Source organism: Hoplias malabaricus, chromosome 5 (genome assembly GCF_029633855.1).
Source record: "Hoplias malabaricus isolate fHopMal1 chromosome 5, fHopMal1.hap1, whole genome shotgun sequence".
In the NCBI taxonomy this organism is placed as follows: domain Eukaryota; kingdom Metazoa; phylum Chordata; class Actinopteri; order Characiformes; family Erythrinidae; genus Hoplias; species Hoplias malabaricus.
The window spans coordinates 43,400,556-43,420,904 of NC_089804.1; the positions used below are offsets into that span (position 1 = coordinate 43,400,556).

General features: G+C 37.4%; 2 protein-coding genes across 4 annotated transcripts; both read right to left on the reverse strand.

Moving 5' to 3' along the window:
- Positions 1–496: 496 nt before the first annotated feature.
- LOC136697508 (polymeric immunoglobulin receptor-like) lies at positions 497–7,827 on the reverse strand. 2 transcript variants are annotated; one of them, XM_066672659.1, is made up of 7 exons: positions 7,634–7,827; positions 6,024–6,881; positions 5,820–5,925; positions 5,586–5,683; positions 5,380–5,478; positions 5,240–5,292; positions 497–3,128 (listed from the first exon to the last, which is right to left on the reverse strand). In XM_066672659.1, exons 1-7 carry the CDS (start codon positions 7,743–7,745, stop codon positions 2,805–2,807), a joined length of 1,650 nt encoding a protein of 549 aa, XP_066528756.1. In that variant the 5' UTR covers positions 7,746–7,827; the 3' UTR covers positions 497–2,804. The 2 variants fall into 2 exon arrangements, with proteins under 2 accessions (XP_066528756.1, XP_066528755.1); XM_066672658.1 differs by having other exon boundaries at positions 5,380–5,490.
- A 1,217-nt stretch (positions 7,828–9,044) lies between these two features.
- On the reverse strand, positions 9,045–16,661 carry golt1a (golgi transport 1A). 2 transcript variants are annotated; one of them, XM_066672100.1, is made up of 7 exons: positions 16,574–16,661; positions 15,989–16,080; positions 13,636–13,814; positions 12,699–12,762; positions 11,832–12,610; positions 10,753–10,870; positions 9,045–9,175 (listed from the first exon to the last, which is right to left on the reverse strand). In XM_066672100.1, the coding sequence occupies exons 1-5, from the start codon at positions 16,596–16,598 to the stop codon at positions 12,572–12,574; spliced, it is 399 nt and encodes a 132-aa protein (XP_066528197.1). In that variant the 5' UTR covers positions 16,599–16,661; the 3' UTR covers positions 9,045–9,175; positions 10,753–10,870; positions 11,832–12,571. The 2 variants fall into 2 exon arrangements, with proteins under 2 accessions (XP_066528197.1, XP_066528196.1); XM_066672099.1 differs by lacking the exons at positions 9,045–9,175; positions 10,753–10,870; positions 11,832–12,610 and having other exon boundaries at positions 12,621–12,762.
- Between the last annotated feature and the right edge of the window lie 3,688 nt (positions 16,662–20,349).

The following is a 20,349-nucleotide window of genomic DNA, read 5'->3' on the forward strand; positions in this document are numbered from 1 at the left end:
ACTTTGATGTTAGAAGAAAGTTTGTATTGAAGAATCTATTAGTAATATTTGGTAATATTGGGTTTATATAATTTAAGTGATTAAACACATTTCTCTTTCATACATACAGCGGGATGTTCGCATTACTTTAAAGGTGCTACAAATCTTTAAGGAATGCCATAGACATTATTTAAGTAAGCCCATAGAAGAACCACTTTTGGTTCTATAAAAGAACATTTTTGGTAATAACTTTTAAATTGGATATTATGTGTCGCAAAAAAAAACAAAAAAAACAAACAAACAAAAAAAACATTTGATGCCCATGCCTTTAGATTCACTGAGAAGTCTATACCTCAACAGGATCTCACTTCTGACACCAGTGTAGCCTTTGCAGACAGCTTGTTATTAAACAGAAGAAACCCCACAGCTCAACCTCACCTCTCCACTTGACTAAACCTGAACATGGAACTTTCCAGTCTCTCTTTCCATTCGTTGGCAGGAACTCTCATCATAAGCATGTAAGGACATGGTTAGCCACCTAGCTTGTGGCCAACCGAATCCCACATCTAATGCAGAACTGTAGCACTCTAGTGAGAAGGCGGTGACAACGTTTTTACTAAGCGCTTTACTGAAATCAACAGTACACTTTAACAAGTCTCAGAAACACCACACACAACACATTAATACAGCAATCATTGCAAAGTAGGGTTTTAGGAAGAGACGCACAGGAACAGTTGCTCACGCCAAACAACTAACATCCATTTTCATTTTACACACTTCAAAGCTGCAACACACCCAGGTCCAGCCAATACAGGTGTGCTGCTAGTAAAAAAACTGTAAAAAATGACATAAAAAATTATAGGTACATTTTTTAAAAGACATGATAGCAGCAAGAATGTATTGCTGTTTGTTATAGCTTTTATAATGATATAAATTAATATTTAAACAGAAAACTACTGCACAGAATGTGTCAGGTGGAACAACTGCACAGTAGTAAAAAGTATATATTTTAATTTTGTTTAATGTAAATATTGCAAAAACATTAATATAATATTAATATTATACTTCAACTTAAAAGTAATACAATATTTTTGTTTCTTGTTTTGTTATTTTTTCTTTTTTACTCACTATGTATCTTGTAAGTGGAAAAATCCCCAAAAAACTTCACGAAAAGTCTGACATATTCTATGAACGTTACATGTGGTCTTCTAACCGACGGAATATAACTCTCATGCTTTCTGAATAAATGTCCTATGCTGGCAGCGATGCCATGTAAAATTTGAATTTTAAGGCAATTTTGCATTTTTGCAATTTTGATAAAAAAAAAAAAACAAGGGCCAGTATTTGTTCAACCTTTGGCCCTATATCAAGAACTAAAACACTCAAACTGTTTGTCAAAATAGTTGTGGACACCTCTTTTCATTTGTGAATTTAACGTGCACCTATTGTAAACACAATGTACAAACCCCAAACATTTGAAGCATGAAATATTCTGGAGCAGCCAATGCCCAATAGAAAACGTCAGCTAGAGGGGTATAAAGCCACGCGGCAGTGGAGCAGTGGAAATTTAATCTCTAAAGTAAAAGAACACCATCCAGTACCTTTCAGATAAGATAGGATGACCCTTATTTTCAGAAGAATTTTCTGATGAGGAGGTTTCCACACACTTCTGGCCTTTCAGTGAATAAACGGTAGTGAACAGGGTGCATTTCTAATCTACAGCAGCATCTGCTTGGCTTCTGACACCACCATGTGGTCTCGTACCATGAGTACACAGCCACTGTGGTCGACCGAAATGATAAGGGCCTAGTTTTTTTTTTCCATTCGCGGTCAGACCTAAATCCAGATGTAGGTATACTTTGGGTACCACAGTACATACACAGCAAAACGTTGCACTAACCATTAAACAGAAGGTTTAAAAACTTAAACAGGCCTGACAACACAAAGAGGAACAATAATTACACGGGCATGGCATGAATTAATTCTAATTGATGCACAAAGTAAACTTCCTCTGTCAAGTCCCACAAAGTAGCTGCATAGTCGGGTTCCTTACTAACAGGATGTGTGCACTCGTGCAATGACGGTAATAAACACCAGAGAGTATGCTAATCAGATCAAAAGCGTATTTTGAGTTCTGTTGGTTTCAAGGTTTCATATCTAGAATTAACTATTTTTCTCTCATGCACTACTAAATTCAGCACTGAAAACAACGACTACACACGTTCACGTCGGGTAATTTTAGCACACAAAGTTCTAACATAGAGTCACATGCAAAATTTGGAACACCCCTAGTGAAATGACATGTTGGTTTTCTGTGTGGAAATACAACACCTGCTCATCCAACATTTCTGCACTTCCTCTGGAATGTATATTTATTACCATTATTATCACTTCTGCAGCCTCTGTGTTTCTGTTTCTACTCTCTACATTAGATATAATTCTTTGAAAGGTCATGTGAGGTACTGACATTGTCTGATTAAATCTAAATACCAAAGGATGATACTCCGTTCCAGGGAATGGAATGTTAAATTTAAAATTAATCAATTAAGTGATTTTTGTGAGCCTTTACAGCTGAAATCTGTAAAGTATATGTTACTCATTATGTTATAGGTGATCAAAAATACTTGCAGTGTATTATTTGTATAAAATATTAACAAGATTCTTGTTGTCCATAGTTTGATAAGATGCTCACACAAGCAAAAGTATACAATAGTATTACAGTCAGTTCACTGCAAAATATTCATGCTCCTGGCCTCTCTGAGACGCAGAGTCCCAAACATTCATGTGGCTAGAAAGCATGAAAGTCACTGGTGTATTTTGAATACCTACTCTGTGGCTTTCTTAAAGACGACCTTGGTGTAATTTACTGATTCTTCATCGCTCTCGTCACAGCTACTGCTGCTCTCACCGCTGGATGTATCCTCTTCCCACTTTCCTGAAGGCCTGCCGTCCTCCTTGTCATTGCCCTCAGTGGAAGCTGAGTTCTGGGGTTCAGTGATGTTCACATAGTCCTGGTCTTTGTCTGTGATCACATTTTCGTAGTCTGGAGCCGAGGCCGGGACTTCAGAGACGTTTTCATAGTCTGCGTCCATAGGTGTGGGTATTATAGTCACATACTGATGTTGAGGCCCAAAGGATATATTCCCAAACTGAAAAAGCGACAGACCAACAGAGATATGAGAGTAGATACATGTGTGTGTTCATAATTTGAGTTTTCATCTTTTATTGTCTGTGTACAGATTGAACAAAAAACATATCTCCATTTTTGGACACATTTCCAATAAAGTCACTTTACATTTACTCAGATTGGGAGATCAGATCAATTTGAACTTCTGTGTTAAAGAGGTTTTAGCTTTATGTTTATTATAAAAAATAGTTTTCGCACAGCAACACAGTTTACATTGTTAAGCCTCAATATTAAAATCAATGTCAGGTGAAGTTAATGACATTGATTATTTTGTTACAGTGGTACCTATCAAAGTGTGGTATATCCTCAGGCAGCGCAGAAGTCATTTCTTAAATTTGATGTTGGAAGCAAGAAAATTCGACAAGCTTCAGGATCCGAACACTTTGAAAAGGGACACATTGTGATGGTTATTTTGTTACAGTTAGAGTATCTCCAAAACAACAGGTTTTGCTCACATTATGCAGTGATTATCAAATGTGGTCCAAGAACACAGAACTGGTGAACTAGCAAAGGTCATAGCCGCACAAGTGTTGTGAGAGGGGAGTGAAGACTATCCATGGGTTCTTGTACGTACAGCCTGCTGCATCCCGGGAATACAGCACAAGACCTGCAGTGTTAGAGATGCTCTATCCAAAACCATCACAGTTTTGTCCCTTGTCATAGTTGATCAGATGCTAAAGCTCACCCATTTTCCTGCTTCCAAAATGTCATCTATGTCGACTGTTCACTTGCTGCCTAATATGTCCCACTCTCCGGTAGGTGCCACTGTAACAAGATAATTTACAGTATTCACGTCATCTGTCAGAGGCTTTAATCTTGTGTCTTATTGGACATTTTAATTTTACTAAGGCATGTGCTAAAGTTGAATTTATTAACGTAAGGATTTCTCCGAGAAGTTCTACAGCATATTTGTGTTGCATTTACAAAATTGTTCAATCCAAGTTGTTCTTCTTTCATCACAAAAAAAACCCTCATAGGTATCTTTAAGTGATATTTATTCATTTTGGAGTTTGACATCCATATTTTCTATATTATTAAACCTATATTTTCCATGAAAGTGTAAAAACCTGACGCATGATATCAATAAGACATATTAAATGTGTCCAAACTAATGAACAGAGCTGTACATGATACTTAAATAACTCATAAAGCTGTAACATCAATTATTACTATAAAATTTTTACCCAGAATTCATTATTGTTTATAGGTGAGATCAAAACTCAAGGTAGATACAAACATAGAAAGGTACATAGAAAAAAAACTGGATTTAATATTTATCTCATTTAACACATACTTGAGATGGAATTCTTAAAATTGGAATATTATATTATTATTATTATTATTATCTCAAAACTTTGGAATATTATGCAATGACTGTTTGAAAGGTTTAGTTCCAAAATGCATTAAAGAGCACTTTTGTTCATTTAATTATTTTTCAATAAATTCATGTTATTTCCTGCATGGTTTCACTTTTATTAAATTCTAACTTTGAATTTTAAAAGTGTGTTGTATTATTATACCCTTATTCTTTTATTTGTAAAAAAAAAAAACGTAATTTTGGAAACAAATTAATATAACCATATCACTATTATAATGCTTTTCTGTACGTCAGTATGGCATTATGTTCAAATATACTGAATTTGAAGCGCTAACTGAGCTCTACACTGTCACTTACGTGTTTTATCATTAAGCTTTTTTAAGACTATTACATATTTTACAAATTATACCAATAATGACAAAAGAAATATTTATAAATAATATACATTTACAGATAGAAACGATTGCATGACTTTTTCCCTTTACAGCCATAATGTGTGTAGGAATATAAGACTAAACATCTAAAATAAAAACACAGCAACAATTAATGTTAATAATAATAATAACTTTTATACAATACATTAATTTATTTAATTTCAATATACAACCATTTCTAATTCCATTTAATTCTACAACAGACAACTACAGTATATACATTCAATGTATTCATAATTAAAGACATACTTTTAATTAGAACACATGTATAATTTTGACAGATTATAAGGTGACATTTAGAGATCATTTAAGGAAACTTACTGAATGTCCTGAGCTCTCTGAGCTGGTCGAGGAGGAATCGTCCATATCCACACCTTTAAAATCAAACAAACAAAAAAAAACTGAATGGACCCAAAAGGCTTAGTTTTAACTAAATCCTCTTTAATGTAAAAGTTGTTTACCGTAGGTCTGTTGAGGTGTAGAACACATAAGGTGAGAGTTATTTTGAGTATCGTTCCTATAAAACATGCCTCCTCCAAGGTCTGGACTTTGTGCTCGACCTGAAAACCCACCTCAAACAGAGCCACAGACAACAGGAGACATTAAGGTCATAAACAACAAAATACAAAGAATATTCAAAATATTCAAACCAGTACTGATCACCCACCTTTGCATCTTTTGCTGTATAGTTTGAGTAAAATGATCAGTAGAGTAATGGCTATGAACACAAGGAGACAAATGATACCATAGAGGAGAGGATGTGCACTGAAACAAAACAGTGTTTAGTAATTAAATAGGCAGCTGGAGCATTAATGACATTTAACGCACACACTCAGCTGTGATTTAAAAAAATACATTTCACATTTCATTATTCATATTCTATATTAATTATTATCATTACCGAAAAGTTGTTCCTCCAGTAGTTGTGTGTATTTTTGTTGATAGAGTAGTTTTGGTAAGATGCGTAGTCTCCTTTGTCACTGCTGACACTGCTGATTTCGGTAGGTCTTAAAATCAAAAATTCCCAAACCAAGGTTATTTTGCTGACAGTTAAATAAATGTAATGTATATACACTTGGAAAAAAAATATTGAAAAATGTAATACCTGTAACAGAGAGTTTAACAGCTGCTGTTATCAATTTCCAGTCTCCATTTTGCTCATATGTACATCCACAGCGATAGGATCCTGTATCATTTATCTTAAGATTTTCCATTTTGACGATAAAATAATTGGATTGTTTTTTAATATATTGTTGCCCGCTGTCATAGTTACATCCTCCATTAGAGTCCTTCTTGCACCAGGACATATACAGACATTGAACTGCAGGGTCACAGTGTATTGTTACTGTGCCACCTTTTGTTTCATTCACATGTTGTGGTGCTGTCGATTCAATCATTAGTGTCATACTGATGCTATTGACATAACCAGCAGAGTTAGCTACTGTACAATCATAAATATTTCCACTAATTAATCTGGACTCATGAACTGAAAACACAAACTCAGACCGAGTCTGGTCATCAATTCCTTCTCCGTAGCAATAACTCTGACTGTTACATTGCCAGTATTTATATGCATTTAAGTTTTCCTGGGTGTACTGACATGCAAATTTTATTTGTTGTCCTGGTATTACTTTAATAGCCAAAGGAGAACTAGGATCTTTTTGGTTTGAAATCACCTGTAGATCAACAGCATGTGATTTGTTTGATCTTAAACTTTGAACTACACATTGGTATGTTCCACTGTCCTCGAAGCTTAGGTCTCGTTTTTCTAAAGAAAAGCTTCCCTTGGAATCTTGAATATGGAATATTCCGTCATTCAGGTCAAGTTTTGTGCATTTCCCGTCCTGGTCTTCACGACACCAGTACTTCTCGTAAGAAGAAGACATAGAGAACTCATTTCCAAATGCACAAGACATCACAGCTGATCCTCCTACTTTCCCAATCACAACAGACGGATCCTTTTCTGAATTTTGAATGGAGAAAAACATTAAAAGGTACTGAAGCTGATTCATTGACTAAAAAAATATGGTTTATATTCAACTCACACATTCAAATCAAGGCACAGGGAAACATACTACCAGTCAGTCCTATAAGCTGCAAGAGAACAGTTTACACACCCCTCAGGAACATAAAACGACAAAGTACAAAACAGTCTAACATATTTAAATAATATTAACAACAAAAATTAAACAGAATATTTCAGAAAGCCTGGAAAGGTGAACAACTGTTTACTAACAACCACATTTTATTCTCTTAACAAGAGAGAAGTAAAGTCCTATAGAGAATATGTGCTATTACGTTTAACACAAAGGAATTTGGATTTTATTTTATTTTATTTTATTCTATTTTTTATCCCATCATCTGCTAGAAGCCATCAGCTCTAAATGGAATAGTACTGAGGCATTTTTTTCTAATAAAACCAGACTGCATGTTTTCAGCGTTTGAAGAAATATAAGGAATAAACTCCCATGCTGAGTTAATTGATTGATTTGTTTAAGCCTTTTTTAACTGTTAATTAGTATCGTGCTCTTTTGTTATTCTGGGTTTGCCCCACCCCCTTTTTAAGTCATGCTTTGTTTTTTTCATTACCCCCTCGTCCAATGTACTGCAAATTAAGTCTTTTATCCAAAAACCAAAAAGAAAATGTAGACTGTTTCTCATCTTTTATTGAAATTATTAATATTAATATTGTTATTGAAAAGAGTTATTGCATACCTGGAACCACTTCAACTTTCCAGAGATAGTCCCACCATCGCCAACACTTGTAACACCCTGAATCAGTTTGTGTCAGTCCCAGAACTGAGATTTTCCACTTTTTCATATGCATTTCTTCTTTAAGCCTTAAGCGGTCGACTGGTGTACATTCCGAGTTCCTTTCACAGTTACATTTACTTATGTATCTAGTATAGCTCCGATCTTCACAGTAAAATGTTCCTGTGCTCCCTGTGGTCACAATACTTTTTTGCACTGCTTCAGCAGTACCTGGATTAGAAAACAATTTAAATTATATATTAATAAATCATCAATATATAAAAACAGATCATAACATCAAGAATGTCCTATAATTGCTCATTTTCTATTGGAAATTATAATCAATGATTGTTTTTAGCATGATGAAAAATTCAGATCTGAATTCAGTTCTGCTTCAACATTTATTTTGTGTACATCTTTAATTATACATAAATTAATTGTAAAAAATGTATATTTACAATTAATATTGATTGTAAATGAAATGATATATATGTAACTGTGTGTGATTTTATACAAACAGTAGCAAAAAATATTTTACAGAGTCTTACCTTGGAATAAACTCAGAAGAAATACTAGACTGAGGACAATAACAGTACTCAGATCCATGTTTTTCATCCTGATTTCTGTGTACATTTGCTTTAATAGATGTGCCATCTTCCAAAAGAACACACACACTTGTGCTGAAGCACACGAGGCACAGCCCAAGTCGGTGGAAACTTATCACAGGAGAACATCACAGTTAACAGCGGAACACATCTTAAAGCTATCAATGTAGTATCAGTTCCTTTATAGACGGGGCAGTGCCCTGAGGGTTTCCTACGGGCCATATATGTCTACACAGACACAGTCGTGCAGATGTGTGAACACATCTAGACAAATGGGATGTTTTGTTGATTTTCAAAATGAACATAATCTACCACCTCTTTTGCAGAAAAGAAACTTAACTATGGCGTGTGCTTCCTGCAAACTGCTGGGCTCGATATATCTTTGTAATAATCGAAGAAAAAGTGATAGAGTCTAATTTTTTGGCCTGAGATGGAGTGGTGTCCCTGTTACTGCGGCAATGAAGGGTCAAATACAATTGAGTACCCATCAGTACCAATGATTTCAGGAGCAACTCCTAGATTGTTGTTAAATGTTAGTGGACAGGAGGTTTTTAGACGGTAACAGAACACAATGGACAATGAATCCAGGTAACGTATTTAATATATAAACAATATAAACAATTACTAATACAGTTCTGGGTGATGCACTCATGCTCTCACTTCCCATAGCGTAGGCCAAAAGAATTGAGATTATAAGATGCGAGATTCTGTCTCTTCTTCAGTTCGGGAGGCAGCATTTCTGGTTGCCTCCACCATGCACTCCTGTAAAAGCCAGTGTTTAGTGGTGGGTTTTCTACATCTGACGGGAGAGGGGCTGAGGGTTTGGATGCTTGGGGTTCAAAAGGCGTCAAAAGATCTAGTTCCTGCAGCACGTGGAACGCTGCCTCTTCAGGGGTCTCTCCTACACAAACACAGGAAGACAACAAGACTCTTATTGCTAATAACAGTCTGATCTATATATTGGTGAATTGTTTGAAATGGCGATTTACAGAACAGTATATTTGTGTGCAACAGTTAGGACACTCCTGGTCAAATTATATTATTCACTGGATTAAACATAAAAGGAATAAAACATAAAATGTGGTCAAAGATTTATAGTTTTATTAATTTAAAATTGTATTAGTATTATTTGTTTTCTTTTTTTAAGAAATTAGTATACACTGTATGAGTTGGGTGAAGGACCTCTCCCAAAACTCTACTCCTACACATTTACACATTTAATAACCTGTAAATCCTTCCCTTTCCCTGCAGTTTCCTGAAAAAACAAAAAACCTGTATCTCACCATCACCCTCACTTTCCACACTTCATGTGACTTCTTTCTCCTGCTGAGTTACAGTAAGGGACAAGCTTCTGGACACAAGCATTTTTGGGTGTTGTGTGTACATGCAAACTTTTATAGAAGCATCCCATAAGCATATTTTCTCCTTGTACTTTCACTAATATATTCAACAACAAACCACCTTTGATGACGTTTGCGTTTCACTGATAAGTGTGTATTACGATGTACATAAGGGAAGAAGACCAGAACCCTGTATAGGTTTCAAATCATTTTGAGTTTGCTCAAGAGTGTACATATGTTGGGGGGATGGTGGGTTTCAGTTGCTGGGGTTTGGCGGGTGTGTCTTTTTTGCTATATTAATGATAATTAAACACAAAGTGTACTTAAAAATGCAAGCAACTAGTTACATTAATTAACGCATACGCACTGAGATAAAACTGTGAAAATATCATTTTATTAATTATTTATATTTTAGATATACATTTATAATACAATATTTATAATTCTAATATTTATAACATAAATCTAATTCTAATTCTAATGCTAATAATTTGCACTGATTATAGAGTTAAAATGACCTTGTTTCTACATTCGTTAACCATTTGATCAGCTTCACTAACAAAATACATAGGTCCACTATAAAGTTTTACAATTACAGACAGTAGTCCATTTGTTGTATAATCGTTTACCCTCATCTCACCCTGATCTTCATCACAGGACTGGTCTAATATAAAACTTCACATATAAAAGTTCATATAAAAGTTCACACATGTTGTCAATGAGTGTAAAAACAAGGAGGTCATTTTAAAGTGGTTGTTTTTTGATTGTTGTAAGTAACATTTAGTTACAAATGTTTTGTCTTTGATCTCAGTGTGTCTTGTTGGTGTGATGTTTTGTGATTGGTCACTTTCAAGATTTTGAATCCAATTTTAGAAAAAAAGTTTCTAAAAACAAAAGAAGCTTCTGAAGTAATACATTTTGTTTAAATGATCATTTATAGACACGGTATGTTCTAAGAACTTCCAGTACAGCACTTTAGCAGGTTCTTGTGTATTTCTACGTGAGTTGTTCTTAAGCTTTGTTACTCTTGATATAACTTGTCATTATTTTACCCAAGTTATAACATATTTAACATTTCTGTAATGGGTGAATAAAGAATCATTGTAATGTGCATCGTCGAATGCAGCTATGAGAATACCTTCAGCATCGTAAGTTAAAGACCCCATGGGAAAGGTCTCTCCAAGTCTTACTGATAACATGAATATCAAAGTGTACAGACGCATTTCCAAAAGTATCCTCATACACAAGTGAAAGGTCTGTAAGAGAAAAGGAAAGTAATCACAGTATAAGAACACATATAATGAATGAAAGCCACATGAAATTCATAAGATGTAAGCATTGTGGCACACATATGGGTCTCCTACAAACAATCGAGATGTGTTTTACATATTGCTGATTACATGCAGTTAGATGAAGAGAGTAGAATTATATTGACTGAATATAAAATGTAAAAATGTAACACTTTTCTCGAGTTTCCTGTCAATAACCACACACACACACACACACACACAGGAGCAGACGAACTTCAAAAACATCATACACCATCAAAGGCATTTGACGTCATCTTTCCTCCTGTGGCTAATCTGCTCTTAGAGTTTTGTGTGAAATCAAAAGGTTACACTTGATACTGGAGGTTAAAAAAAATCAGATTTTTTTAAAATGCTTAGTTTATGTAAATGAGTGTAAATAAAATAATAATTATCTTCCTGGCAGAAAAGCATTTATTAATCTAATTTCAGGTCATTTTCACAGTGAGACTATCAGCGTAATCCAGGCCTTCATTTCTGTAGTGTCTCCATTAAGAATGAAGCGTCGACCAGGAATATACTTAGTACCTGCTCAAGAAATGGACAGCAGTTACTTAGTTTTTTAGCTGATAAGCTATCGTGTGTAATCTTTATACTCTATTCAAACCTTATCTGAAGAAATGTAATCGCTGTGAAGGGCTGACCCTTATTTCAGACGATACTCAGGTAAATCTCTACACACTCCTCAAGTCAATCACAGTAGACGCTCATAGTAATCGCAACACATGTGGGTGCATCACAGCTCTAATGTTAGCAATAGGTCAGAGATCCAGAGAATGCTCTCTACATGTATATCTACATATATACTAAACTGGAAAACAATAAAAGCTGAACTACTTTGTCCATTGATTGCTACATTCTACCACAGCACTGCTGAATAAACGCAAATGCAGAGCAAGAAATGATTTACCTGTCCGTCTCTTCGGGTTTAGTAGTTGGGTGACGATGGCACTCTTTAACACGCTGTGTCCCCTTGCATCTATCTGGTCCCCTTTTATACTTCAAAACATCCTGCGTCATGGGCTGCTCAGCAGGCCATATCCAAACCTCCATAACACTCCCAGCTCTCCCCTCTGATCTGACCCCCACTTCTTGTGAACCGCTTGCCCTCTATTTATTGGAAAGACACTAGACTCATAAAAAGGACTCTCATGGAACTTTGTCATTCACTATCGATAAAGCTTAGTGATCAAATTAAATTAGATTCTATGTTCTAGTTTTAATAAGCAAACAAGAACAGGGGGTTCACATATGAATTTGAACAAACGTTAGATCCAAATGTAGACGGAGGCCTTGAGAGAAGGTCAACAAGCTTTAGCAGCCGTGCACAGTCGATTTGGTTGGGGTTTCATCTTGAGATGGAAATGATGAACTTCAAATAAACTCACGGAAGAGTCTGTGAATCATGCTGGTTTCATACTATCTTAAATTAAAGTACAATTCAAATATATTACATGAACACTTATAGCAAGACTGTAGAATTTTAATACAACTGTGGATTTATTTAAAAATGCTACAAATGTAAATTGAAATGTCCTTCAAATACAATCCATCAAAAGTTAGCAAACCTAAAAAAAACAGGCAAATCACAACTGACAGGCAGACAGTTACATCCCTGGTACTGCTTTGCATGAAGGTTTCTGTTCTTGTTCATACCATTGAGGAGCTGCTTCCTGAAAAATTGAATAACTGACAAAAAACAGAAGATAGAAGAATAAAAAATTGCTACAGTCATCTATCCATTTATTTTGTGTTGCTGTAAAAAATACAAACTTACAGTAGTGAGGAAAGGCATATTCAAGACTGTTCCAAGGAATCCAAAGGCCACTGGGAAGAATGATCTGAAATGGTGCCGGAATAGTGCATGGTTCATATTATGGTGAAACATTTAATTTAAAACCAGCATCTGACTCAATATTTTTAATAATTCATAACGATAATAGAATGACATATCTCTAATTTTGGTACTAATATTGTAAGGAAGTTGGGATGTATCACAACTATTAACACCCTGACCATGCACTGGACCATGTATTTATGACTTGACAATTATTCATGCTTGATTCTCTTAATAAATGTTTACTTCTTTGAGAAGAAAACATATGAATCTGTTTGTTAATCTAGTTAAACCCTCCTAGCCTTTAGCACATTAAACAGAACAGTGTTAACCACCATGTAGTGTACGCAGTATAGATTTCTTGTATATGGCCATGTAACATTGAGTATCTGTTTACATTAGCAGCTAATATTTTGTTAGCATCTCCTTGATTGCTAGCTAGCATTGCTACCACCCTCCCATTTTATTTTGAGATTCTACTAGTGTGTTCCCTTCTACTAGTATTTCTAATAAAGTAGGTTTCATCTTTATTATGTATTTTTAATTGTTAATATTTAACATTTATTATCTCTTTGCTAAATAAAAAACATTTACTGAGTATTTGCACTCTGAATCTACACTGACACTGTAACACAGCAGTGATAAAAATTGTGGCTTTTCATTGTTTTCTTCTTGTTGTTAAAAGGGCTCCATGAAGATAAAAAAGGATAGTTCTGTTATTATAGACAGCTTACCATAATCTTAACAACATTGCAGTAAGCAGCTGCTTCTCTGCACTGCATTAACTCCCCCATTAAGAGCAATCTCTCAGAGAACTACTGCTCACATTTTCCAGTGGGCTTAAAGAAAGCCAATAAGCTGATACAAAGTTACTCACTTAAACAGAAGCACAAAGCCATAACTTTCCACTAGCATGCCTAGGCGCGGCCAGCGTAGCACCACTAAAGCAACACCACCCAGGAAAAAAGAGGACGCTCTGAGTTTCTGCCTCTGGAAGAAGAAGTGAGCAGTTCTCCTCAGGCCAATGATAAAGGCCAGACCGGTCAGGAACAGGATCTGTGGTAGATACGCAAAGAAGAGATGACTGCCAAACTTAGAATAAGTAATGCGCCAATGCAAAAAAAACATTAATTTTTACCGCTCTTCACACTTTTTCATACTTTGCCTCTGTGAACTATCCACGACCAGACACTGCTCCAGGGGGAGCCAGCTGTCCTCTTTATAATTCGCCAACTAAGTCTCACACCTATTTTTAAAACACACTCTGTCATTTAAGTGATTTTATCACAAATAGGTGTGAGACTGTGTTGCAACCTACAAACGAGCAAATATCAGAAACTGGGCCGTGAACAAACCCACATTAAAACATCTTTACTGAAATGTACTGTGTCTAAATCAGAGTAAAATCATCGTTTATGAGACAAGTGACAGCTGTGATGACTTGGTAACAATGTATAACCTACGCCCCACGAGATACTGAGAAAAGTACATGATAATCTATAAACTCAACTGGTACATACATTTAAACTGTTGTTTAAAAGTTATAACATCTCATCCCTGCAGTAAAAGTAGCTTGGGAACAAGACTTGCAAACCACAATCAGTGAGACAGTTTGGGATAAAATTATAAAGAGAATCCACTTCTTTTCCATGTGTGCAAGACACTCCCTTATTCAGTATAAAGTTGTTCACTGGATGCATCTTCATATCTAAATTGGCTAAGATGTATCCAGAAGTAGACCCAACCTGTGATAGATGTAAATCTGAGGAAGCCACTCTGATTCACATGCCCTAGGTCTGTCCTAAAATACAAGAATTTTGGGGAGGTGTTTGTGAAGCCCTTTCTGCTGTTCTTGCCGTTAAATTGAACCTAAATCCAGTTATGCTCCTTTTTGGGGTTGTTCCTGGGGGTTTGATATTACCTGCTGGGGGACACAAGGTGATCGCCTTTTCAACTTTGCTGGCACGCCGTCTGATCCTTCTGGGGTGGAAGGACGCTGCCCCACCCACAGTAACAGACTGGATTAGGGATGTGTTAGCTACTTTAAAACTGGAGAAAATCAGATGCGTAATGAGAGGCTGAGAAAGGAGATTTTATCAGACTTGGAAATTCTTCCTTCTTTTCTTTAATCAACCCTCAACACAGGTTCAGTAACAGGGTTTTTTTTCTTTCTTTTCTTTTCTTTTCTTTTCTAGCTATACTGATCGATCTGGTTTTATTCATCAGTATGTACTGTTCTACACTCTTTGAATAGTACTTCATGACAGCGAGGACTGGGTTTGTTCATTATTAGGTGGCCTTTTTGTATTTTTTTTTATTGTATTATATATATATATATATATATATATATATATATATATATATATATATATATATATATATATATATAATTATATTTCAAACACAAAAACGGTATAATATCTGAAAATATGATGTCTTTTCTCAGAAATTATTTTTGCCGCAGTGAACTGTTTAACTAGAAGATAACTATTTCCCAGTCTTTGGATGATTAAGAGTCTATTCACACTTCTCAGAGCTTACTGCAGAAAGTAAACGAAGCAGTAACTCAGACCATCTGTCTTTGTAGTGTAACTGTATGTAGGAGTAAATGGCTTGTGTCCATTACTATTTCAGTGGGTTATAACAGTAGAAATAAATAATTATTTCCTTTAAAGTATTGTTGTGTATAAGGCTCCATACTGAAAGTAATAAATCTGAGGATCGCAATTTGTCCACTTTTCTGTCTAAAAATAACACACATACCTTAAACCTTAAATGTTTACTGTAGGTTTAAATATGAGGAAATAAAGACAAACTGATGTGACTCATGCTATTTTTGCGTTCATTTCTATGTATATTTATAAGTGCTAAAATCATATCAGGATCCATCACAAAACCATCACACAACTAATCTGGATGGATTAAAAGCAAAAAATTATATGTTCAAATCTTTGTGGACACCTCTTATAAGGAGTTAATTGTGGATGCAGATGTTCCACAGCTGGAAAAATATCCATTAAAACAAGCATGAAATGAAAGCACACTCCAACACAGCTGCACACATGGAGGCTGTTATTTCATCAAAGGTGGGACCAACTACCCGTTTATACCTTTGATTTCTGAAGAAACGTTGGGTGAGTAGGTGTCTACAAATCTTTGGCCAGATATTTTTAATTCCTGTCGCGCTGTAACAGAAAGTCGAGTAGGAGTGTTAGGTGTGAAGTACTTACGTTCCCAAACGCCAGCAAGACAGAGTCAAAGTACAGCAGCACTCCAAACAGTATAAAGAATACACCAAAGCCTGACAAACCCACACCAATCTCTGCAATCCAGTGAGGAAACAAATATAGGGTAAGAAAACTAGTAGCATGGCTTTGCCCTTAGGTAGAGTATAATAATGGATCCGAATACTGAAAAATATACCTCTGCAGCTGAAAGTAAGTACAATCTGGCAGTGGAACAATGTAAAAGTCATAATATTTTAGCACTTTTATTTTATATGACTTATCAGGTTGGCTTCTGGATGGGGGTTAAACCTAGTCATGGACTGTGTATATATCTCTGACATTATAACATCTACTAAATGCAGGAACAGGTTTAACCCCTGCCTGGTAAACCACCCCATAATTTAACAACAATACGAGTTTCTATTCAGAAAAGTACTTGTGTAACACTGGAGAAATACCACCTCTAAACTGGACAGAACAGAGGTATGATCAAGCTTTCCCCTCCTCTACATCACCACATACAAAGCCCACCAGACACATTCTATATGTCATTACATGGATAAAGTCATGTTAGCGGAGCATACTCACTCTGGAATTCTGTTATTGGGACCATTATGCTGTCCTATCTGTGTCCACTCCTTTGGCTGCGTTCGGCATTGACTTCTCCAGCTCCTCACTACCCTTGTGTATAAATCCTGACCTTTGAACCGTGATGTCAGAGCACATGTCATAAACATTAACCAAGCCAACAGTATTGATGACACCCAACCCTCATTGATATCAGTCCTGGTGTCTCAGCCACTGCCCACACCGCACCCGCATATTCAGTCTGGTTCAGGTTCACCTTTATCACATTCACCACACGCACTGAGCCTTGTTTCCTGTGATCAAAAGGAATAGACCCAGCTTCTGTGAAGACCGGATCTTTAACACTCAAAACCCCTCTTTAAGCAACACTAGGAAATATTCAGTAGTTTTTGCTCCTGAGCTCAATTTGATCTCACTCTCCATAAATCAAGGGGAAGGTGGAAGGATTGGGGTGTTTCCCTGCCTTACTTCAGAAGGTACATAGTGCAGTTTCTGCAGTGCTGAGCTTGAAGTAGCAAAGACAGAAGTTCTATTCTCCCTGTTACAGGTCAGTGAAGCATCATAATTATTCTAAAGCTGCGATTTAAGGTCAAATACTACCTAGTGTTGCTTTAAGTGGCTTAGGTTTACACATCTCATTCGGTATGCGTTGATCTACCAATGTGCAATTAGTCCCTACTTCTATCTGTACATACCCCTCCGCTGCTCACTTGTAGCTTGAAGGCCCCTTGCCAGGTTGAGGGGGATGTTCCCTAGGGTTAACATCAGAAATCCTGACTGTCTGAGTTCTCCTGTTTGAGAATATCTTTGGGAAAACTGCAGTTTCAAAGAGGAAACCTTCAGCCATAGCACTGACTGCTTATTTTGCTCATGATACGTCTTCTAGTGTATAAACCACACAACACAGGCATGAAAAACCTGATTTATATGTCTTTAATTTTTTAAAAAACAAAATTCCTGAGGGTGCCTAAGAATGGTTGCATACTGGATGAGACCTCTTTCTTAAATGTTATGCCACCAGTCTTGCCCCTGGGAGCTTGTTCAGATGTGCCACATGGAGCATTCTATAGGACTGGCACTCCTAATTGAAAGGTACAAACAAGTATTTCATGGAAAGTCAGAGCTTGGATGTGTGCTCCAAGCAGCTGCCCTTAGAAATCGGCATAAATCAATAGTTAAAATTTAAACAAAGTAGTTAAGAATGATTCTATTTGAAATAAACTGGGATTTTTCTTCAGTGGCGATACAGTAGCTTTGAGCGGTTTGCTTCAAAAACATAATGTTACTGTCAAATCTAAACCGTGCATCTCCAGTGTGAGAGAGAGGTACAGGGGCATTGTACAGCAAAGTACCCAGCAATTTCACCAGTGTTACATCAACACTATTGTTGTTACATTGACACTAAGGGTATAACAGTGTTAGTTTAACACTGGCGGATTTGTTGTGTGTAGTTCCAAAAGAAAATGTAAAAGTCTTAAGTCTTTGAGCTCAAGTCCAAGTCAAGTCTCTTATGGTTAAAATGCATGAATGGCTTCAGGTCCGGGCCATAACTCTATGAGTAGGCTGTAAAGCATGTACTGTACAGTAATCTGTTTGAACACAGTTATATGATCAGTTTTAAAAGGCTATTTCAATGCAGTGTGTAGAAAAACACAACCCTTTGTTTTAATGTACAACTCTACTTTGCAATATTTTTGGTTCTGCGCTCCAGGAAACATCGTGTTGTTTGTGTTGAGCATGACTCATGGGGAATTATTAACTGGCTCTGTAGCCTAAACATCTCATATATAAATCTTTGAAAATAAATTATCGCTACTGCAGGGCGGCACGGTGGCGCAGCCACCCTGTGTCTGCGTGGGTTTCCTCCGGGTGACTGTCTGTGATGAGTGTGGTGTGTTCTCCCTGTGTCTGCGTGGGTTTCCTCCGGGTGACTGTCTGTGAGGAGTGTGGTGTGTTCTCCCTGTGTCTGCGTGGGTTTCCTCCGGGTGACTGTCTGTGAGGAGTGTGGTGTGTTCTCTCTGTGTCTGCGTGGGATTCCTCCGGGTGACTGTCTGTGACGAGTGTGGTGTGTTCTCTCTGTGTCTGCGTGGGTTTCCTCCGGGTGACTGTCTGTGAGGAGTGTGGTGTGTTCTCCCTGTGTCTGCGTGGGTTTCCTCCGGGTGACTGTCTGTGAGGAGTGTGATGTGTTCTCTCTGTGTCTGCGTGGGTTTCCTCCGGGTGACTGTCTGTGAGGAGTGTGGTGTGTTCTCCCTGTGTCTGCGTGGGTTTCCTCCGAGTGACTGTCTGTGAGGAGTGTGATGTGTTCTCTCTGTGTCTGTGTGGGTTTCCTCCCGGTGACTGTCTGTGGGGAGTGTGGTGTGTTCTCCCTGTGTCTGAGTGGATTTCCTCCGGGTGACTGTCTGTGAGGAGTGTGGTGTGTTCTCCCTGTGTCTGCGTGGGTTTCCTCCGGGTGACTGTCTGTGAGGAGTGTGGTGTGTTCTCCCTGTGTCTGCGTGGGTTTCCTCCGGGTGACTCTCTGTGACGAGTGTGGTGTGTTCTCTCTGTGTCTGCGTGCGTTTCCTCCGGGTGACTGTCTGTGAGGAGTGTGGTGTGTTCTCCCTGTGTCTGCGTGGGTTTCCTCCGGGTGACTGTCTGTGAGGAGTGTGGTGTGTTCTCTCTGTGTCTGCGTGGGTTTCCTCCGGGTGACTGTCTGTGACGAGTGTGGTGTGTTCTCTCTGTGTCTGCGTGGGTTTCCTCCGGGTGACTGTCTGTGAGGAGTGTGGTGTGTTCTCTCTGTGTCTGTGTGGGTTTCCTCCCGGGTGACTGTCTGTGGGGAGTGTGGTGTGTTCTCCCTGTGTCTGAGTGGGTTTCCTCCGGGTGACTGTCTGTGAGGAGTGTGGTGTGTTCTCCCTGTGTCTGCGTGGGTTTCCTCCGGGTGACTGTCTGTGAGGAGTGTGGTGTGTTCTCCTTGTGTCTGCGTGGGTTTCCTCCGGGTGACTGTCTGTGAGGAGTGTGGTGTGCTCTCCCTGTGTCTGCATGGGTTTCCTCCCATAGTCCAAAAACACACGTTGGTAGGTGGATTGGCGACTCAAAAGTGTTCGTATATATACATAAATATATATGGGGCTGTGTTTATATGGCTACATTGATTAATTGTGTAATGTGCATGGTGTCACACGGCAATTTGACCACATCTGGTGTGAAACGGGTTGACGAAAAGTGTGTGTGGTGCGAGTTTATTTATTTATTTTTTTTCATCAAAGGGTTGCATAAAATGAAATAATCTAACCCTAACTCTGTACGCAGCTCACCAAACAAATACATGAAAAAAAAAATTGAGGGCGAGTCTCAAGTCGAGTCTAAAACCACTGTGTGTGAGTAATAAGTGCAACTCGAGTCCCCTCCAGAATGACTGTTTTTGTACCTTAACAATTTAAGTGTCCAGCAATTTTAAATTTGTGGAACTCCTTTTATAAAATATCTAACGCCACTCTGTGCCATTCTGAGTAGCTTTGATGACACATTCTTCCCAGGGCATCCGCTCCCAGAGTCAGATGAAAACAATGCAAAAGCTCAGGCATCAACTGATTTGTTGTGTGCAGCCCTCAAAGCCCGGAAATTAGGAAAACATTTATTCTTGAGGAGCCTTCTGCTTTCAGTTAATGCTGTTCGATCAGTTTTATCATCAGCTTCCAGACACTGAGACGTGACTGTCAGATTTCTACTTACAGATAAGACTCTGGACAGAGACCGTAGAAACAAAATCATCTCCAAACCACATGTATGTTTTTAAAATT